The sequence below is a fragment of the Scyliorhinus canicula genome, chromosome 2 (genome assembly GCF_902713615.1).
Source record: "Scyliorhinus canicula chromosome 2, sScyCan1.1, whole genome shotgun sequence".
Classification (NCBI taxonomy): Eukaryota; Metazoa; Chordata; class Chondrichthyes; order Carcharhiniformes; family Scyliorhinidae; genus Scyliorhinus; species Scyliorhinus canicula.
In genome coordinates, this window is record NC_052147.1 from 13,902,771 (window position 1) to 13,923,597 (window position 20,827).

The 20,827-nt window shown below is 49.2% G+C and overlaps 1 protein-coding gene across 1 annotated transcript in view; it reads right to left on the minus strand.

Moving 5' to 3' along the window:
- adck1 (aarF domain containing kinase 1) overlaps positions 1-20,827 on the minus strand; it is a 566,758-nt gene that overhangs the window by 225,269 nt on the left and 320,662 nt on the right. Inside the window, 2 exon segments of the mRNA XM_038773763.1 lie at positions 2,724-2,840; positions 9,341-9,499. Of these exon segments, the coding sequence (XP_038629691.1) occupies positions 2,724-2,840; positions 9,341-9,499 (276 nt within the window).

Below are 20,827 nucleotides of genomic sequence, written 5' to 3' on the forward strand. Positions count from 1 at the left end.
TGTTTCTATTTCACAAATTCACAAGGAAGGTTTTCTAATGCATTGGAACCTCAAAAGTAGGCCAATTGATTTTGGATTTAGAATTTTGGCCCTGCATCTGGAAGGCCTCTGAGAGGAGAAAATTTCAAATAGATTCACAATTCTTCAAAAAAAACATCATTAACTTTTCCATCTCCAGCTACAACTATCCCTCCGTTTTTACAAGGGAGGCGCAAATATGGCTTCTAATACTTGTTGGTTCGCCAACTAAAATCTTGCTTCGGGTTGCTAACCGTGCAGAAGTAGTCCGGAGGTGTCCTGGAATTAAAAATTAATATCCAGAGCTGTGCTGGAAGAAACTCCATGAGAAAAATTACAGGGGCACTAAGGCAAAGTTGAGTGCTCGATTTTCTTTGAATGTTTCAATTTATTGGTTATTAAAAAAATTGTCTCTGGGCAAAAAAGGCTATTTGATTGACAATCAAATTTCATCCCGTGAAGAGTCACTTCTGATTTTCAATTGGTTGGGGTCACGCGGGGCACCGTAAGAATGGACATTCAGTGGCATATGAACATAGGAACATCTGAAATAGGAGCTGAAGTAGGCCATTTGGCCCCTCGAGCTGCTCTGCCATTCAATAAGAGCATAGCTGACCAATGGCGGGAGTGTGGGGGCATCAAACCCAGGCCAGCTGATGAAATACAAAACTAGATTAATACTAATACTTTTATTGATAATAGGTTTATTTACAGAATGCTGCATTAGAAATATGCCGCTTCTTATCTATTAACCCTGCATTCTAACAGGCACTCTTCATACTTTTTTTGATTCGGAGAAAAAGCAACAATAAATTAAACAGAAATGACAGGACATGACAGCCCCTGGTGAGGAACTGTAACTAAAACAAAACATCTAAGGGAACTTAACTAATCAAACTAAAATATAATTCCCGGGGTGATGGTGCACACCAGCCCCCGCACGGTCTCTCTTTATATGTGCTTCAAGTACTTAATCATTAAAAAATATCATCCAGCTGTGTATCTTAACAATATAATTAACATACCATTAGCAGGGTCGTTGGAGGCAGAAGGTTATATGATGAAAACTCGGGTTGGGAAACCTGCTTGTGTTAGCCGCATATCTGAGTATCAATCCTCATACACAATACGGTGCTTCAGATGAGACTGAACAGTAACAACTTTAATTTATATCGTAAAATGTTCCAAAGCACTTTGCGTTTGAAGCATAAACCACATTTAGACGTGGCATGTGGTAAAAAAGGACAAATGGATTTTGTCCAGCCTATTACTCTCCACTTGCTACCTCCTCCTCTCCTACTTTAAATGCTCCTTAAGACTTGTCTAGTCATATCTTTAGTCATATATAAGATGCTAAGATGCTAAAAGCCATTGGCAAAGTAGATGTAGAGCGGACGTTTCCTCTTGTTGGCCAATCTAGAATGGGCGGTCACAGTTTTAGGATACGGGGCAGCAGATTCAAAACAGAGATGAGGAAAAATTACTTCTCTCAAAGGGTCGTGAATCTGTGGCATTCACGACCCCAGAGTGCGGTGGATGATGGGACAGTGAGTACATTTAAGGAGGAGTGAGACAGATTTTTAATTAGCAATGAGTTGAAGGGTTATGGATAACGGGCAGGAAAGTGGAGGCTGAGAGGACTGATCGTATTGAATGGCGGAGCGGGGTCAAGGGGCTCAATTGTCTACTCCGAGTTCTTATTTGTTTAAATATCTTTATGTGGCTTGGGGACGCGTTATGTCCAATTCTGCTCCTGTGTACACCTTGGTACTTAATATTGATGAAAGGTGTTATAAAAACGCAAATAAATCAGCACGCAGGCTCTAGGGTTATATATTAATCCTGGTTAATATATAATTTGGGCTGGTTTAGCACAATGGGCTAAACAGCTGGCTTTTGATGCAGAACGATGCCAGCAGCGCAGTGCCACCCGAGCACCCCGGCAGTGCCACCCGGGCACCCTGGCAGTGCCACCCGGGCACCCTGGCAGTGCCACCTGGCAGTGACAGGGTACCACCCTGCCCAGAGCCTAACCAGTGAGGGCTCTCCGATCACCTAGGGGACCCCCCTAAATGGCGGTACTCCTGATCCACGTTGGTGGAGACCAGTGCTAAACAGCCCGAGCTCGGGGTCTCCGAGGCGTTGGGTAACTCCGGCGCAAACATATTCAAGGGAGCTTGCCTACACACTTACATTGTACGCGGGATCCAGATCGCGATGCCTCGCGAGATATTGTTAGATCTCGTGGAGGCATAACGAGGCTGTTAAATCTCACGAGCGGTCTCCCACGGGATTTACCGGCAGGGTCGTGTCCCGAGCCGGACGCGACGAGGCTGGTAGATCGCATCCAGAGTGAACGTTTCGGATCTAAATGGCCCTTCTATGAGGGTAAAAACATACCACATTCTGCCTCAAAACAGTTTCAGAAGAAGGGAAATAAATGAAAAACAAAACAAACATGAGTGCATTTCTGATCCTCTCCTTCCAACGCTTGAAAACTGAGTAAACGATTATTTCTCATAACTCACATGACAGTAAGAAATACAGAAAGAATAATGCAGAGCGCCCACTGTTAAATACACATTAAGCACCACAATCGTCTGGAGATGTGTACAGCAATTATAAGGTAATAATCCCCACCACTAATCCTGGAAAATAAAAGCAAGCCGATCAAGTCAAAGTACGTGAGCCAACCCAGTCCTTACCTCATTCACGTCAATGCCATTTTTCTCCATGTACTCTCTGTCATTTACCTGACCACCTTCCATAAACTCCATGGTCAGAACACGACTGGTTGACAGCTCCCAATGAATTTTAGGGACCTTTGGGATTGAGGAATCAGAAACATCAGCATTAATGCATATCTCCTGGAATCCAGCAGACAAATAGAAAGATTTTTGGAGCTTCTGCAACACCATGCAAGCCACCCGCGGACGATGTTACACAGGCCGACTGTGTTTTCAAATGTCCCGGTTATTAATGTGTTGAAGTTGTTCATTTGGAAGTTTCTACTTCTGCAATATGGCCTGGGAGCAGGGGGATAGGGGACTGGGGGAGCCGGGGTTGGATGGTGCCTCCTGGCATAGGCAGCATGTCATTGAATTGAGAGATGATATGGAGCCTGAACCTGCTGCCAGATCCACTGGGAGCCTCAGGCATCGGGCCTGGCCAGACAATCCATTTGGAGGAAGCAAACAGTCAATAAAATAAGTCATCATTAAAAACTCGGTCTGCGTTCCCAGCCCCATACAGAGAGGCAGACAGGAAGTACAAGAGTAAATGATTTTAAATGGGCTTCACAGCAACAATGGCTGTCCCGCCAACCGATTCGCCTGGAGCGCTCCCAGCAGCTCCCTGCTAACGAGGGGGAGCAGCGCATAAACCTCCCTTCTAGCAGGTTCTGGACAGGACACAGCCATACCACCCCTCCCAGCAGACCTACCCCAGGTTTCGGAGATGCCGACCTGGCCAAACTGCCAGACGCGGTGGTGTCAGGATGGGACATCCTGTTCCCCTGGGGGGTTGGCCACAGGTCAGCCTGTGCCGCCTCGGAGGCAGTGGCAGCGGCTGTCAGCTCGGGGAGCATTATAAAGAAGGCCTCAGTCCAGTGTCATAAGTTCAACGTCCTCCACTGGCCAGATGAGTTGGCAACGGCCCCCTGCCATCGGTCCCACGTGCCATCCTTGGACCTCCCCCCCCCACCACGAATCGGCGACTTGCAACGCACACCAGCCCCCCCGCCCCCCCCCCCCCCCCCCCCCCCAAAGCATAATGAGCATGTGCTCCCTGGCACTCATAAGCACACCCCACCCTGCTCAGCAGCGGTGCCCACGTCTGCTTTCCACCATCGGCCTCCCGCAACTGAAGCATGAAGAGTGCGACTCATAATGCCCTCTCTTTGTCCCTGCAGCAGAAGTTGAAGTTGGCACATAACAGGCAGGAAAGGCCGAGACGGGCAGCAGGGTGCCGGACTTCAGTATCCTGACCCTCGATGAGGAACGGGCCCTGGAAGTCACAGTGGTGACCGAGGATAGAGCGGTCATCGAAAGGAGGTTGGCCTGTGTCGCAGAGGTGAGGATCCACCTCTCCGCACCCAGATGACCTGTCGCAAGTGTGTTGTCCATGTCAGACATAATGATCCTTCCCTGTCTCCGACCATGGGCTAGATTCTCCAATTCCGGGCTATGTCCCCCCCGCCGGCGTGGGAACTGTGGCATTTTACGCCAGAAATAAATGGCGTAAAACGGCCACCGATTCCCCGTTTTGCTGGGGGCTGGCATGCAGGCAGCGTAAAACTCCCAGCCCTAGCTGCCGATACGCCCCGGAGAACTGCCAGGTCTGTGGCCGCGCATGCGCACAGCTGCAGCCTGCACCGGCCGCGCCTTGCTTCATGGCCAATGCCACTTGCGGACCCGGCCTGCGAAATCGTGCCCCCCCTCCCGCCCTTTGGCCGGCTCGCACGTCCCGGATCACCCTCCCACAGTGCCCCCAGCCCCTAATAAAGTCTCCACCTGCCCATGAATGGACCCTCCCCCGACTGTGGTGGCGCTGGACTGAGTCCGCAGCCGCCACGTCGGGTTTCCCACGGGTGAGACCACATGCGACCCCTGCTGTCGGGAACTCGGCTGGTAGGGGGCGGTGCATCAGGGCTGGGCCTCAGGCAATATCCTGAGGCCATCAATATGTGGTGCGGCGTACTCCTAGAGGGGACGGAGCATCACGCAAGCGGCGCCGTCCCCGATTCGGTCGGGGACTCTGATTCTTCGGCCGATCGGCGAACGCGATTTCGGCGTCGTTGACCGGAGAATCCAGCCCCAGCCTCTGCTGATCCGTCTTCCCCTCCTCAGACGATGGATGAGGGTTGCATGTCCCTCCTCCTCCACCACGTCGCCTTGCTGCTGTACCAGGTTGTGGAATGCACAGCACATCGCCACAAAGCGGGAGACCCTCTGGTCTCTGTACTGCAGTGCACCACCTGAGCTGTCCAGGAGTCGGAAATGCATTTTGAGCAGTCTGGTGCATTGCTCAATGACAGCACAGGGGCATCGTTATACTGCATCTCTGCATCGGTCTCTGGGCTCTGTGATGGCATCCTTAGCTAGGGCCTCAGTGGGTACCTCTTAACCCAAGAGCCAACCCATTATCCTGGGGTGGCCCTCGAAGATGCCAGAGATCTCGAAGTGTCCCAGGATGTTGCTGTCGTGACCACTCCCTGGGAAGCGGGGACACCCCTGCATGATCCGGAGGTGGTGGTCGCATACAAGTTGAACATTCAGGGAGTGGCACCCCTTCCTGTTAAAGAAGGACACTACCTGTTAACCCGGTGTGCACAAGGCGACATGCGTGCCACCAATTACCCCCTGGACCTGGGGCATCCCAGCGATGGTGAAGAACCATGCTGGCCGGGTATCCCTAGGGGCCAGTTTTTATTTTCTGATGTGGGCTGTAGTTTGGGAAATACCACACAAGAGTCCCCGCTCGAGCCCTGGAATGAACCCGCAGCATAGAAGTTCAGGATTGTGGTGACCTTGATGGTCAGAGGGAATGGATATCCTTCTCCTCGAAGTGGTGCCAAGTCCACAAGGGTATGGCACAGGTGCCGCACAGCCCCTTGCTGAAGTGGAGCCTCCTGTGAAACATACCGCCTGTACACCTCGGGCCGACGCTGGCCTCCCACTCTGGGTTCCTCCATGGCCTAATGGGGGGCCAGGTGCTCAGGGTGTGGGGCCAGTGGTGGGGGGATATCCCCAGTGCTGAGGTCCAGCTCCAGGGTGTTTGATTGTTGGATGTTGCCCCTGTGGTGTTGACGCCTTCAGAATTAAGGTCTCCAGAATTAAGGCAGAAGTGTCGAGGCCTGACGGTTTGATTGGGATGTCGGGCAATAACACTTGCCTGAGACATGGCACGTGTGTCCATAGATTCCACTCGTGAGCTGTGAAGTGCTCACAAAACTACCAATGCCAATTAGCAATAGCTGTGGAGCCAAAAGGTGCCCAGAGGGAGCTAAAGTGGCCGTCACCATATAACCACGGACAGGCTCTGCCCTGAGGGTGTTCAATAGTAGGGACAGGCAGCAGCTGAAGCTGCCCCTGTTATAAGTATACACCAGGGGTGGACTGTGCGACCCTCGGGCGCTGAGCCCCTCGACCCCCAGCCTAGGGGTGACCCCCGCACCAATGATACCCCGGCCAGGAGCCCCCCCCCCCCCCCCCCCCCCCCACAACCACCAAGCACTGGGGCAGCAGCTCTAGAGCTGCATGCCCGACTTTGAAGATGGTTACTCACCTCCTCCGCTCCCCTCAGCAGCCATTTCGCCATCTTCCCGGTTTTAATTAGGTATGCGAAACGGCGGCAGAGTGACCCACCGCTGGAGAGACGGTTACACCTCGGGAGGCCGTTTGATAGGGTGTCCGTCCCGTTAATGACATTTGGATTACCATCAATTGGTGTTAGTTGGAACCTCGCCACATCTCGGCAGGATCTGCCACCGGGAGCGAGCCCCAGGAGTGGGAATCACGGGATATAAAGGGATGGATGTGGAGAAGCTGATGGGAATGTAGAAGCATCACTGAAAATTCGCCTTCTTAATCTCTTTCCCAATATTTCCTCACTCCGGACTGCTCTGCCAGAACTGCTACTCTTCCAAGAAATGGATGTTAAGCAGCATCATTTTGAATAACAATGTGAAATCTAGGTTAATTCAATAGTCTGAAGGTGGTGTGAAAGCCCTTTGGAGCCACAACATCACCATTGTAACAGTTTTAAATGACAATGTCAATCATTAAATGGTTGCAGCACAGATGGAGGCCATTTGTTTACCTCAAGGATATCATGGCGGGATTCTCCGTTTGGGAGAATGTGGGCTGGATTCTCCGATTCTGAGGCAATGTCCGGAGCATGTGTCGCGCCACGTTACCAGCAGATACCAGAATTGCCGGGTCCGTGGCTGCACATGCGCACGGCGGGGACGTGCAGTGGTCGCGCCGTACAACATGACGCCGGACATGCGCGGACCCGGCATGCCAGATAGTGCCTCCCTGTAACCCCCCTTTCCAGCCCTGAACCACCCCCCGCCTTCACCGAAGCCCCCCGCCAGCGGAATGGCTGCTCCCCCACCCCCCCCCCCCCCCTCCCACCGACTGTGGCGGCGTTCTACACAGTCCGCAGCACCCACGGGAGGTCCCTGAAAACTGTGGGCACACGTGTCCCGCTCCACCGAGAAGTCGGCCTATCGGGAGTTGAGCATCGGGGGAGGGCCTCAGGTGGCGTCCTGAGGCCGTCCCACTGGCGTGCGGCGTACTCAGCGATGAAGAGTTTTTAAAGGGGCGGAGCATCCGGAAAGCGGCGCCGCTCCCGATTTCGGCGTCTAAACGAATCCTCTGCCCAAATGCCGAATGCAATTTTGGCGCAGGCAATCAAAGAATCCAGCTGTGTTCTCCTGTCGGAGCTCAACTGCACGTGATTTGCGCTCCCAATGAAGAGATTCCCAATCCTGTACCATGCAAATTTATGCATGGCGAGAATTGTGAGGGATTTGCGAGGGAATCCCACTAACAGGCTGCCATTTTGAGGGCGCGGCTTGAGAGTGATGTCGCATGGCTGGCCAAAGCCCCCCACCCAAGCAAATCAGAATTAAGTACTCCCCGATTACCTCCCTTCACGTCGAGTGATTTTGAAGTGGTCAGCTGGAAATTGACTGCACTTAATTCTGTCTGAAGTGGGCCAGGACCTGTCAATCAAAGATTTAAACATTGCTTCGAGCACTTGAGAGTTACTCAACCGTGAAGGAAGATGAATGGACAAAGCTGACAGCTGTGTGTATGTGGAAGCTGTCAATCACAGCCTAGTAAGGGAAATGAATGAATGGCTTGCAGCTCAAGGATCTGAGGGGGTTTAAACACAGCTGACTGGTTTTCTCTTTCCGGAAATGGACAGGTGGTGCTTCCTGTGTCTGAGCTAGCAGGGGTATTGCCCAGGTACGTGTTATAACAGTTATTTTTTTCACTACCTTTGTCTGGACTGCTCTCTAGCTTCCAGACAGAGGGTCATTGTTGTGGGCATTTGTGTGGGAGGATTCTCTTTATTTAGGGGGTTGCTGGGCGGGTCTCCTCATCTAGGGGGTGTCTGTATTTAGAGGGTCTCTAGGTGGGTCTACTTATTTAGGGGGTCTCTGGGGGGAGTGGTGAAGGGAAGTCTGGTGGGGGTTGGGTGGGAAGGTGTGGGTTGGGAGGAGAGTGGCCCTCAGATGGACTTTGGGGGCAACTCCCTTGAAGAGTTACCCCCTTGGCCCGCCGCGAGTTCCACTGCGTCAGGGCCACGCTTGTCCCAGAGGACCGGAGAATCGCGTGGGTCCGGAGAATATGGTGGCCAGCCCGATGGTGAGCAGAGCAGGCGCGAACCTCGATCACGAAACCAGCAGTGGGCCGGAGCATCGGAAACCGTTTTCTCCCCGCGCTGGATTCTCCGTCTCACCGAGAACTCTGCTACTGGCGGCGTGAGGCAGAGAATTTTGCCCCGTGTCTCTCCAGCTCTTTTATATTCTCCCGAATCAATACTGCCAATCACACAACCCTTGCTCCTTGCTTTCCTTTCATATCCTTCAATGTAATTTAGGGATATATAATACCCAGTGCTACCCTTTTTATAGCCAGGTCTCTCGCCACAACATCATACTCCCGTGTGATTAGTTGTGCCTGTAGGTCACCAAGCTGATTTACCACGCTTCATGTATTTACATATGTGCACTATAAGCTTAATTTGGACAATATTGTAACCTCTCTTCCTCTGGCCCTATATAATATCTTACAATTTCCCACTCTAGTGCTCTCTGTCTCTTCTTGTCCTTTGTGCATCTTGTACTTCATTACAGTTTGGTGTCGCCCTGCCAAGTTAGTTTCAACCTTTCCAAATAGCCCTATCCTACCAGCTCTGTTCGGATGCAGTCTGTCTGGCTCAGCACCAGTCCGACTTGCCCCTGAACCGATTCTAATATCCCAATACCACCTCTCCAGCCATGTATGCCTCTGCCTTATACTCCTACTTCGATACGCATTACCATAACAAACAACACCAGGCCGTGGCACTGCCTGTGCGTCAAACATGGAACGCTTCAGCATTTTACCCAATAATTGTTTTCTGTTCCAACTCCCATCGGAGCAAACTTCAAATGCTTCACTTTCAGAGTAAAGATGGCAACACGGTGACAAAATTAAGCAGGGGCTTTACATAAACAAAAAGCTTTGACGGCTGTCAGGACATTTCCCAATTAATGCCACCTACATTTAAGTTGGAGGCCACGTGATTAAAGCTCTAAAATTCATACCTTGAGAAACTGGAAGTGCTTGAGCATGTCGGCCACCACCTCCGCGTTGTGGCCCTCTTTCAGGAAGTCCAGTTCCAGCGGCATGTTTTTCTTTGCTTCATCAACCAGCCACGCAAAGCTGAAGTCAGGGAACATCCATGCGATGGCTCGAATCAGTATCTGTAAATAAAGCTCTGGGTTACAGTCGGTGCCAGCGGTGCATATTTTACAATCTGATCTTAAAGGAATCCATCTTTATCCTTTGTCTTACCATGAAAAATCTGGGAACAACAATACATTTAATTGTTTGTACCGCATTATGAAATTCATACTGAGTGTCCACCAGAGCTGTTGCTCACTGTTTCCCTGACTGACCGGATAAGACCTGCGTATTTTTCATTGTCTAAATATAAGAACTTGCAATTGACCTTTTTCTCTATTCTTTCATGGGAGGTGGCCTTTTCCAGAAGCTGTCTTCCTGAACTGTTGCAGTCCCGGTGGTGTAGGTGCACCCACAGTGCTGTTAGGGAGGGAGTTCCAGGACCTTTACCCAGCGGCAGTGAAGGAAATGTGATACTGTTCCAAGTCAGGATGGTAAGTGACTGGGAGGAGAACTTGGAGAAGGTGGTATTCCCATGCATCTGGTGCCCTTTTGATTCTAGGTGGTAGAGGCTTGGTTTGGAAGGTGCTGTTGAAAGAGCCCAGGTGGGTTGCTGCATTGCAGCTGGTGACAGAGGCAGTGGCTGGGTGACAATCAAATGGGCTTCTTTGTCCTGGATGGTGTTGAGCTTCTCAAGTGTTGTTGGAGCTGCACTCATCCAGCCAAGTAGAGAATACTCCTTAAAAATTAGCAACTTGGGTGGCACAGTGGCTAGCACTGCTGCCTCACGCTCCGAGGACCCGGGTTCGATCCCGGCATCGGGTCACTGTCCATGTGGAGTTTGCACATTCTCCTCGTGTCTGTGTGGGTCTCACCCCACCACAACCCAAATCGATGTGCAGGGTAAGTCGATTGGCCACACTAAATTGCCCCTTAATTGAAAAAAAGAATTGGGCACTTTAAATTTTTTTTTTTAATTAGTAGCTTCAACTATATTGTTAGTCTGTGTCAAACTAACTTGTTTGTTTCAACGCTGCCAGGTGATATTTCAACTGAGCATATACAGGAAATGTTCCCCCTGATGTTGTTGCACAAACAGATACAGCTTAACGACATAAATTCCTGGAGGGAGCCATTCAATGCACCAAGTCCGCTTCGTCATTCAGTAAGATCAGATCCCTATATCCCCGGATTCCCTTAGTGTCTCAAGGATCTTAGACCACGATTTTGAATATACTCAATAGCAGCATCCACAGTTCCCTGTAGTAGGTTCCCAAATACAGAAATTCACAACCCTCTGAATGAAGCAATTCCTCCTCAACCCGGTCCGAAATGGCCAAATCCTAATCCTGAGGTAGAAACCTTAGGTCTAGCCTCTCCCGTTGGGGGAACGGCCTCTCAACATCGACCCTGTCAAGCCCTCCAAGATGTTATATGTTTTAATGAGATCGCCGTTCATCCTTCTCGAGAAAATAGGCTCATTTTACTCAGGAATCAATCTGTAGCCAACAGCTGGTTTGTAAACACACTAATCCCATGGGCACGTGGGTTGATGTTTTTGACCACAATGAAATAGAAAGTGCTGAGAGCTTGACAGAGAATTCCTGTCAGTGAGATATTAAATCTATTATGTTTACTAAATTCATGGCCATCATGATTTTGGACTACACAGGCTGAGTTCACAGCCTGCCGAGGTAGGCCAGAAAATAGCAGCTAGCAATCGGCACTTTACAGCCTTCTGGACTTCACGTTGAGTTCAACAACTTTAAGCGATGAACTCTGAGGGCGATTTGATGGAAATGAAACAGAGTCCTGTGTCGAGCGCATTTAGCTGGGTGTTTCCCGGCACCGGCAGCACCGAGAACCGCCCCGCTATTAAATGGGACTCTTCTATTTCGGGGCCTTGGTGATGAACGTCCCGCTGAGGCCCCACTCAGTCCCATTTCTGCACTAATGAGCTCCCTCCTGCACTGGCGATTGGCGCTCGTTAGAGAAGGAAGAGATCTGGGCGCCATTTTCAAATAGCGTCCTGATCTCTGGAACACCTCATAAGGGCAGGGCCCAATCTCCAGTGCTGGAAAAATGCCACACGGGCACCTTGGCAGTACCACCCTGTGCACAGGTGGCACTGCCAGGATGGCACTGCCAGGGTGCTCAGGTAGCATCAGGGGGAACCAGGGTTTCACCCTGCCCAGAGTCCAACCTCCCAGTGGCCCCCTATACCTGGGAGACCCCCCTAGCCTGGCCCATGTTGGTGGAGACCAGTTTTTTTTTCAAAAAATATACTTTATTCATACAATCTATAATAAACATTACAGAACATTTCAAATAGTGTTGACTGTACATTTCCATCAAAGTTACACATCCACTTGACTTTCTTCCATTCAATTGGGATGGCATTACACACATATCCCTCTTTATGTTACAATCTTTCTTCAATATTTACATAGTCATGTTTATTTTATACATTGTGGTGTTGAAGACCCGGACTGAGGGGTTTTACACTGTTACCAACCCCTCAGTGTACATTTGCTGGTAAGACCTTACACAGTGGCCTTTCCCCATTGCGCCTTGGCGGCAGCTGCCCCAAGCTTGAGTGTGTCCCTCAGCACGTAGTCCTGGACCTTGGAATGTGCCAGTCTGCAACACTCGGTCGAGGACAATTCTTTGCACTGGAAGATCAGCAAGTTTCGGGCAGACCAAAGAGCGTCTTTCACCGAGTTGATGACCTTCCAGCAGCAGTTGATATTTGTCTCGGTGTGGGTCCCCGGAAACAGTCCGTAGAGCACAGAGTCCTGTGTCACAGAGCTGCTCGGGATGAACCTTGACAGATACCACTGCATCTTTCTCCAGACCTTCTTTGCAAAGGCACATTCCACAAGGAGGTGTGTGACCGTCTCATCTCCCCCACAGCCACTCCGAGGGCAGCGTGCATTGATGCTGAGCCTTCGGGTGTACATGAAGAATCTGACAGGGAGGGCCCTTCTCACCACCAGCCAAGCTAGGTCTTGGTGCTTGTTTGAAAGTTCTGGGGATGAGGCGTTCTGCCAGATGACTCTGACAGTCGGCTCAGGGAACCATCCAACGTCCTCCACAGTCTCCTTCACCCTGAGGGCCTCGAGGACACTAAGTGCTGACCACTGCTTCATTGCCTTGTGGTCAACGGCGTATCAAAAGTTTTTCCACGAGGGACAGGTGGTGCGGCACAGTCCAACTACTTGGAGTGTTCCGCGGCAATGAGGCCAGGCCCATCCTTCGTAACACCGGGGACAGGTAGAACCTCAGTATGTAGTGACACTTGGTATTTGCATACCGGGTGTCCACGCACAGCTTGATGCAGCTGCGCACAAAGGTGGCCATCAGGATGAGGACGGAGTTGGGTACGTTCCTCCCTCCTTTATCCAGAGGTTTGTACATTGTGTCTCTTCGGACACGTTCCATCTTGGATCTCCAGATGAATTTGAAGATGGCCCGGGTGACTGCTGCGGCGCAGGTCCGAGTGATGGGCCAGACCTGCGCCACGTACAGTAACACCGAGAGTACCTCACACCTGATGACCAGGGTTTTGCCCGCAATGGAGAGGGAGCGTTGCTCCCACCAGCCCAGTTTCTGTTTTACTTTGACAATGCGCTCCTCCCAGTTTTTGGTGCATGCCCCAGCCGCTCCGAACCATATCCCCAGCACCTTCAGGTAATCTGACATGACCGTGAAGGGGACAAAGGACCGGTCGGCCCAGTTCCCAAAGAATATGGCCTCACTCTTGCCGCGGTTTACCGTGGTTCCTGAGGCCAGTTCAAACTGGTCGCAGGCATTCAAGAGCCTGCATACAGACGCGGGATCCGAGCAGAAAACGGCAACGTCGTCCATGTACAGGGAGGCTTTGACTTGCACGCCTCCGCTGCCTGGGATCGTCACTCCTTTCATACCCGGATCCTTCCTGATGGACTCGGCAAAAGGTTCTATGCAGCACACAAACAGGGCCGAGGAGAGAGGGCAGCCCTGCCTGACTCCAGATTTGATCTGGAACTTTTCTGATTCCCACCCATTGATTGAGACTGCGCTATAGATGTTTGTGTAGAGCAGTTTGATCCAATTGCGAATTCCCTCCCCAAACCCCATTTTGGAGAGCACATCCATCATGTAGGTGTGCGATGTTTTGTCAAAAGCCTTCTCCTGGTCAAGGCTGATGAGACAGGTGTCCACCCTCCTGTCCTGCACGTAGGCGATCGTATCCTTGAGTAGCGCGAGGCTGTCAGAGATCTTCCTGCCGGGTACAGCACAGGTCAGATCAGGGTGGATCACCGACTCCAGAGTAGACCTGACCCAATTGGCGATGACCTAGTCTAGAATTTTGTAATGTTGGTGGAGACCAGTACTAACCGGCGCTCGCTCGGGGCCTCCAAGGCACGGAGGTTAGATCCCACACCTTGGGTAACTCTGGCGGGTTCATATTAAAGTGAGCCTAGCTGCTCATTTTAATATGCAGATTTGGGCCCTGCCCACTGTGGGCGGAATCCGGATCATGGCATCTTACGAGATAGCATTAGATCTCACGAGGCGTAGCGAGCCGGGTAAATCTCGCAAGGTACCTTTTGTGAGATTTACCGGCCGCATCGCGACCTGTCCTGAGTCGGGCACAGCCATTAGATTCCACCCTCTATATTACCTCAATACCACTATCAACACCTTCTTTAGTCTTTAACACCATCATTAACACTCCCTTTGTTTCTGTTCCAAGTCACCTTTGTCAAATCTCTCCTGAGCTCCCTCCTATCCCCGGCCTTCTATTTTGCTGCACCCTTTCTCTTAATCAGGAACAAATCCAGTAAGAAGTCTTACAACACCAGGTTAAAGTCCAACAGGTTTGTTTCAAATCACTAGCTTTCGGAGCACTGCTCCCTCCTCAGCAGTGCTCCGAAAGCTAGTGTTTAAAACAAACATGTTGGACTTTAACGTGGTGTTGTAAGACTTCTTACTGTGCTCACCCCAGTCCAACGCCGGCATCTCCACATCAAGGATAAAATCCATCACATTTCTCCCTCTCTTTAACTCTGAAGAGCCATCCAGACTCGAAACCTTGACTCTGTTTCTCTCTCCACAGACGCTGCCAGACCTGCTGTGTTTATCCAGCATTTTCTGTTTTTGTTACTGCAGTACATAGAACATAGAACATAGAACAGTACAGCACAGAACAGGCCCTTCGGCCCTCAATGTTGTGCCGAGCCATGATCACCCTACTCAAACCCACGTATCCACCCTATACCCGTAACCCAACAACCCCCCCTTACCTTACTTTTATTAGGACACTACGGGCAATTTAGCATGGCCAATCCACCTAACCCGCACATCTTTGGACTGTGGGAGGAAACCGGAGCACCCGGAGGAAATCCACGCACACAGGGGGAGGACGTGCAGACTCCACACAGACAGTGACCCAGCCGGGAATCGAACCTGGGACCCTGGAGCTGTGAAGCATTTATGCTAACCACCATGCTACCCTGCTGCCCTAACAGGGACTTTTCACAGTAACCTAATTTGAAGCCTACATGTGACAATAAGCGATTTTCATTTCATTTATGTTCAGTAAACAGCCTTGGAGATGGCTATTTACAATCAACATTCTGTTCAGCTTCAAGATCCTGCCAAGTACCTAACTGCCCTTCCAAGTGCATGAAACACTCTCCAGAATCATTTGATTCCAGACCTTATCACAGCCTTGATCCAGAGCTGAATAGAGGGGAGGCAGGAGTGAGCGCTCACACCATCAAGGTTAACAGGTAACCAAGTGTAGCGCCAAGGAACGCCAGCAAAACTGAGGTCAATAGATGTGGGGAAAAGTCAAAGGGAAAACAATCCAGTGGCTGGAGGAAAACGTAACACAAAGGAACATGAAATGAAATTAAAATGAAATGAAAATCGCTTATTGTCACAAGTAGGCTTCAAATTAGGTTACTGTGAAAAGTCCCTGTTCGGGGAGGCTGGTACGGGAATTGAACCGTGCTGCTGGCTTGTCTTGGTCTGCTTTCAAAGCCAGCGATTTAGCCCTGTGCTACATGGTTATCGTTGAGGCTTCTCACCACATCCCAGGTCATTGAGAACCGCCCCGCTATTTCTAGCAGTTTCATCGATGACCATTCCCTGTCATGCAGTCAGGATTGAGGTTGATTGCTGGTGGTTGTCCAGTGTTTAATATTGAAGCAGCAAAATACAGTAGCTGGACAACAATTAAAACCTGGCCTGGCAACTAACAGGTACTGTCAGAGGTACACAAGTGACAGGTAGTAACCATTGTGAAAGAGAGAAAGTCCAGTCATTCCCCTTTGGCCTTCAATGGCAAGACTATCGGCAGGTTTTCCACCGTTGTGATCTGAAGGACGCCGCCATTGACCAAAGGTTAAATTTAGTCAATCATATCATCAATATGGCTGAATGATCAAGGTGCAGGCTAAGGACTCTGTGATGGCTGCCTCACCTGCTAACCTATTAAAGTTTCTCCATCATCTACAAGGTTTACATCAGGCTTGGTGATCAAATACTCACCATGCATCTGGGGTGGATGCAGCATCACCAACTCCCAAGAAGCTCCACACCATCCAGGTCAGAGCAGTACTCCTTGTCCTGTGACTGGACCCCATATCCACTCCTTACACCACTGCCAGGCTGTGGCTCCAGTTTATATACGATGTATTGGGATGTATTGCAGCAACTCACTAAGGTTAATTCAACAGCACACACCCACTCGGTGTCCTCTAGAAACGAGGACAAGAGTAGCAATGTCATTGGAACATTATGGCACGTTCGAGTTCTTCTCGAAGTCTTGACATTTCGCCACACCTTCATCACCATTGACTCAATATCCTGGAGTTAACTTTCTAACACCATTGTAGGAATGCCATAACCACAGGGTGACAGAAGTTTCAGGATAAGAATAAGTTTCAGAATCTTTGAACATTTTTAAGGCAGAGCTAGATATATTCTTGATTAACAAGGGGGTGAAGGATATTAAGGAGTAGATAGGAATCAGCCGTGATTATATTGAATGGCGGAGCAGGCAAGTGGCCGAGTGGGCTACTACTGTTCCTAATTTGTTTGTACATAGGAAGATAGGAATTTGGAGCATAAGTAGGCAATTCAGCCCCTCGAGCCTGCTCCACCATTCAATCAGATCATGGCTGATCCCTTCCTGGTCTCAAATCCACTTCCCTACCTGTTCCCCACATCCCTTCAACATGTTTTTTTATCAGAAATATATCTATCTCCTTCTTGAAACCATTTAATGACTCAGATTCCACCGCACTATGAGGCAACGAGTTTCACAAATTCACCACCCTCTGCGAGAAGTAGTTCCTCCTCATCTCAGTTCTAAACCTACCACTTCTCAACCGATATCTGTGACCTCTCGTTCTAGATTGCCTCACAAGGGGGAACATTTGGTCTACGTTTACTTTATCAATCTCTTTTAGTATTTATATACCTCGATCAGATCCCCTCTCATCCTTCTGAACTCCAGTGAGTATAATAAGCCCAAACTGTTTAATCTCTCCTCATACGTCAACCCTTTCATCCCTGGAATCGATCTGGTGTACCTCCTCTGAACTGCCTCAAATTCCACCACATCCTTCCTCAAATAAGGAGACCAAAACTGGACACAATACTCCAGATGTGGTCTCACCAACACCAGGCAGCACGGTAGCATACCGGGCAGCACGGTAACATAGTGGTTAGCTCTATGGCCTCACAGTGCCAGGGTCCCAGGTTCGATTCCCGGCTTGGGTCACTGTCTGTGCTGAGTCTGCACATTCTCCCCCTATCTGCGTGGGTTTCCTCCAGGTGCTCCGGTTTCCTCCCACAGTCTAAAGATGTGCAGGGTTAGGTGGATTGGCCATGCTAAATTGCCCCTTAGTGTCTAAAAAAGGTCAGGTGGGGTTCCGGGGATAGAGTGGAGGTACATCCTGGTAAATCTCTTCTGCACCCTCTCTAAAGCCTCCACATCCTTCTGGTAGTGTGGCGACCAGGATTGAACACTATACTCCAAGTGTGGTCTAACTAAGGTTCTGTATAGCTGCAACATGACTTGCCAATTTTTATACTCAATAGTCTTTTTTCTTTACAAAGGATTGTTCTGGGGATGGAGAGGATACAGAAGAGGCTCCTTTCAACACAGGAGTGACAATGCAACAATATTTTTCAACTTCAAACACGTCATCCTGACAGACCACAGGTGAGACAAAATGTTTATGTGAGAGTCAGCTCATTCCTTCAGTCCATATCAACTCTATGCCATAATGGACCCTATCTGGCTCACGTAACGCCCTGAGGAAATGTGCTGCACAAACAGTCCCTGATCTCCAAAGGATAATGAACAAAAATGCAGACTATTTGCTCATTGTTTCCTATATCTCCACTAAATAAACCTTAGTTCCAACTCAAACTCAGCAGCAGTCAAATTTCACCACACCATGGGGCATTTGATCACCCACACAGCCCAATGATCTTCAATCCTCTCCTCATTTAGATCAGATACCTCCCCACGTTAAGCTAGATTTAGTGGAACCCACTCCTCCACAGGTTGATTCCACTGAGCAAACCTTCTTGCATCCGTCTGCTAATAATTTTTGAATGGCGTTGCCCCTCTTTAAAATGGTGAACATTCGCTACCTCCATAACTCAGCAAATACTAGGATAGCTTTTCTATTCAGGGATTTTATTCCAACATGGTAGCTCACCTTGGAGGTGCAAATGATCAAACATCCAAAATGGCTGCAATCGCAGCATAAAATTGCTCAAGTCTTATTGATTTTAATGATGGTTTATAACTCTTTTAACAAAACCTCCGCAACTAACCTTTAAGACTGTCATGTTTTCGAACACTTATGCTGTTGCTTTGATCCTGGAACAATACTCATTTAATTAACAGCCCCGAGAGCGACCAACGCGGTTCCTTTTTATTTCAGTTCGACAATCATGAACTGCACAGTGGACTGTATTATACAAATATATGTTGTTGTTCAGGTGACAGTGATGAATTTTTTGCCACAAAGGTTGTGGAAGTGTATGCCGGCGCATTGATTTGGGGTAATTCTTTTTTCCTCTTAAAGGTCGCAGCTTGATCAATTATCTCCGACAGTTTGGAAATCCAAGTGAGCAATCATTCACAATCCGTGTTATTGCACAGTTTAATCGTAGCATATTCCACACATTGCAGAACAAATGTATTCCTGTGCAGAGCAGTTGATTTGACTCGAACCAATATTTTGCACCGTTGGGAGCGAGTGCTGCCAGTGACTAGGGGTGGTCGACAATCGATTCACAATTACAGGCACTGACCACATATTACGTGTTGCCAATAAGCAACCGGCCTGAATAGAGGAGGCCCCAGGTCAGGAGGGCGGGATGCTTACCAAAAGGTACAAGTTTGTGATGGGCCATTTTAAGGTGACAGGAACTGGCACAAAAGAGAAAATGCTGGAAAATCTCAGCAGGTCTGGCAGCATCTGTAGGGAGAGAAAAGAGCTAACGTTTCGAGTCCGATGACTCTTTGTCAAAGCTCACAGACAGAGAAAGTGGGAAATATTTATACTGTGGAGTGAGAATGAAAGATGAGTCATAGCCACAGAAACTCAGGGAAACCGGGTGCTAATGGCCACAGAAACCAAGGGGAAAGAGTACTAATTGCAGTCCCCAGAGAGAACAAAAGATGTGAAAGGCCAAACAGCAGGGAAACTAACATCAGAGGGTGAACTGTAGATGTGGGGGGAGAGGAAGGGGGAGGCAAAGAGGAGAAAGGGTCAAGAAATGTGGATAAGATGGGGGTAGGGTTAAATATATATTAAGAAAGACAAGAAAGAAAGAAATGGTTAAAGACAGTTAAATTGAAATGGGATGAAAACAAATGGTCGAGGTGGGGTACAGCTAATCATCTGAAGTTGTTGAATTCGATGTTCAGGCCAGAAGGCTGTACCGTGCCTAACCGGAAGATGAGATGTTGTTCCTCCAGTTTGCGTTGAACTTTACTGGAACATTGCAGCAGGCCAAGAACAGACATGTGGGCATGGGAGCTGGGTCTTTTGTTATATTGGCAAGCAATGGGAAGGTCCCGGTCCTGAATCCATACAGACCGAAGATTCTCAGCAAAGCGATCACCCAGTCTGCGTTTGGTCTCTCCGATATAGAGGAGACCACATTGGGAGCAGCGAATGCAGTCGACCAAATTGAAGAGATGCAAGTGAAACGCTGCTTAACCTGGAATGAGTGTTTTGGGCCTGGAATGTTAAGCATGGAAATGGTAAAGGGGCAGGTGGTACACCTTCTGCGATTGCATGGGAAGGTGCCATGGGTGATGGGAGAGGTACTGGGTATGGTGGAGGAGTGGACTAGATTGTCTCGGAGGGAACGGTCTCTGCGGAATGCTGACAGAGGGAGTGAAGGGAAGATGTGTTTGGTGATGGCATCACGCTGGAGTTGGCGAAAATGGTGGAGGATTATGCTTTGCATACGGAGGCTGGTGGGATGATATGTGAGAACAAGGGGGGGCTGGTGGCATGAAATGTTGGGTGATTTTGTGACAGGAACTGGAACTATTCTCCTCACAGTAGAGAGTGTTGTTGAGCAGTGGCTTCCAAATAACGAGGAGATTTTGATAGTGGCCGACAAACTGTATTCTGGAGCGGGAGAGTTACTAACCAGAGGATTCAGATTAAAGGTAATTGCCAAAAGAGCTAGAGGGGAGGTGAAGGCATTTACTTTTGTGCACCTAGCTGTTATGATCTGCCTGAAAGGGTGGTGGATGCAGATTAAAGGGTAACTTTCAAAATGAGAATTGGACAAACACTTGGAAATAAATAAATGTCAATGCTGTCGGGAAGGAACAGGGTAAACGGGACGAATGGTCTCAATCTTCTGAGAACGAACACAAACACAACAGGACAATGACCTCATTTCATGTTGTATAATTCTGTGTTTTCTTGCAGTGTTTTGTTACATTAAGAACAACAATGCAAGGTCAAAGCAAATTACTGCGGATGCTAAGTATGCAAAATTAAAGCTCCTGGGATTGCGGGTAGAGTCTTGAGATGGATAGAAAACTAGTTAGCAGACAGGAAACATAGAGTTGGAATAAATGGGTCTTTTTCCGATTGGCAGGCGGTGACTAGTAGGGTACCGCGGGGATCTGTGCTGGGACCCCAACTGTTCACATTATATATTAATGATTTGGACGAGAGGATTAGATTTGCAGATGATACAAAGCTGTGTGGGAGGGTGAGCTGTGAGGAGGATGCAGAGATCCTTCAGTGAGATTTGTACAGGCTGGATTTATTAATAACTGTCTCATATGCCTGGGTTGCTAATTTTGGAGATGTCACAAGTGAAAACATTTTGGGCTAGATTTTTGCAGTCACTAAGAGTCC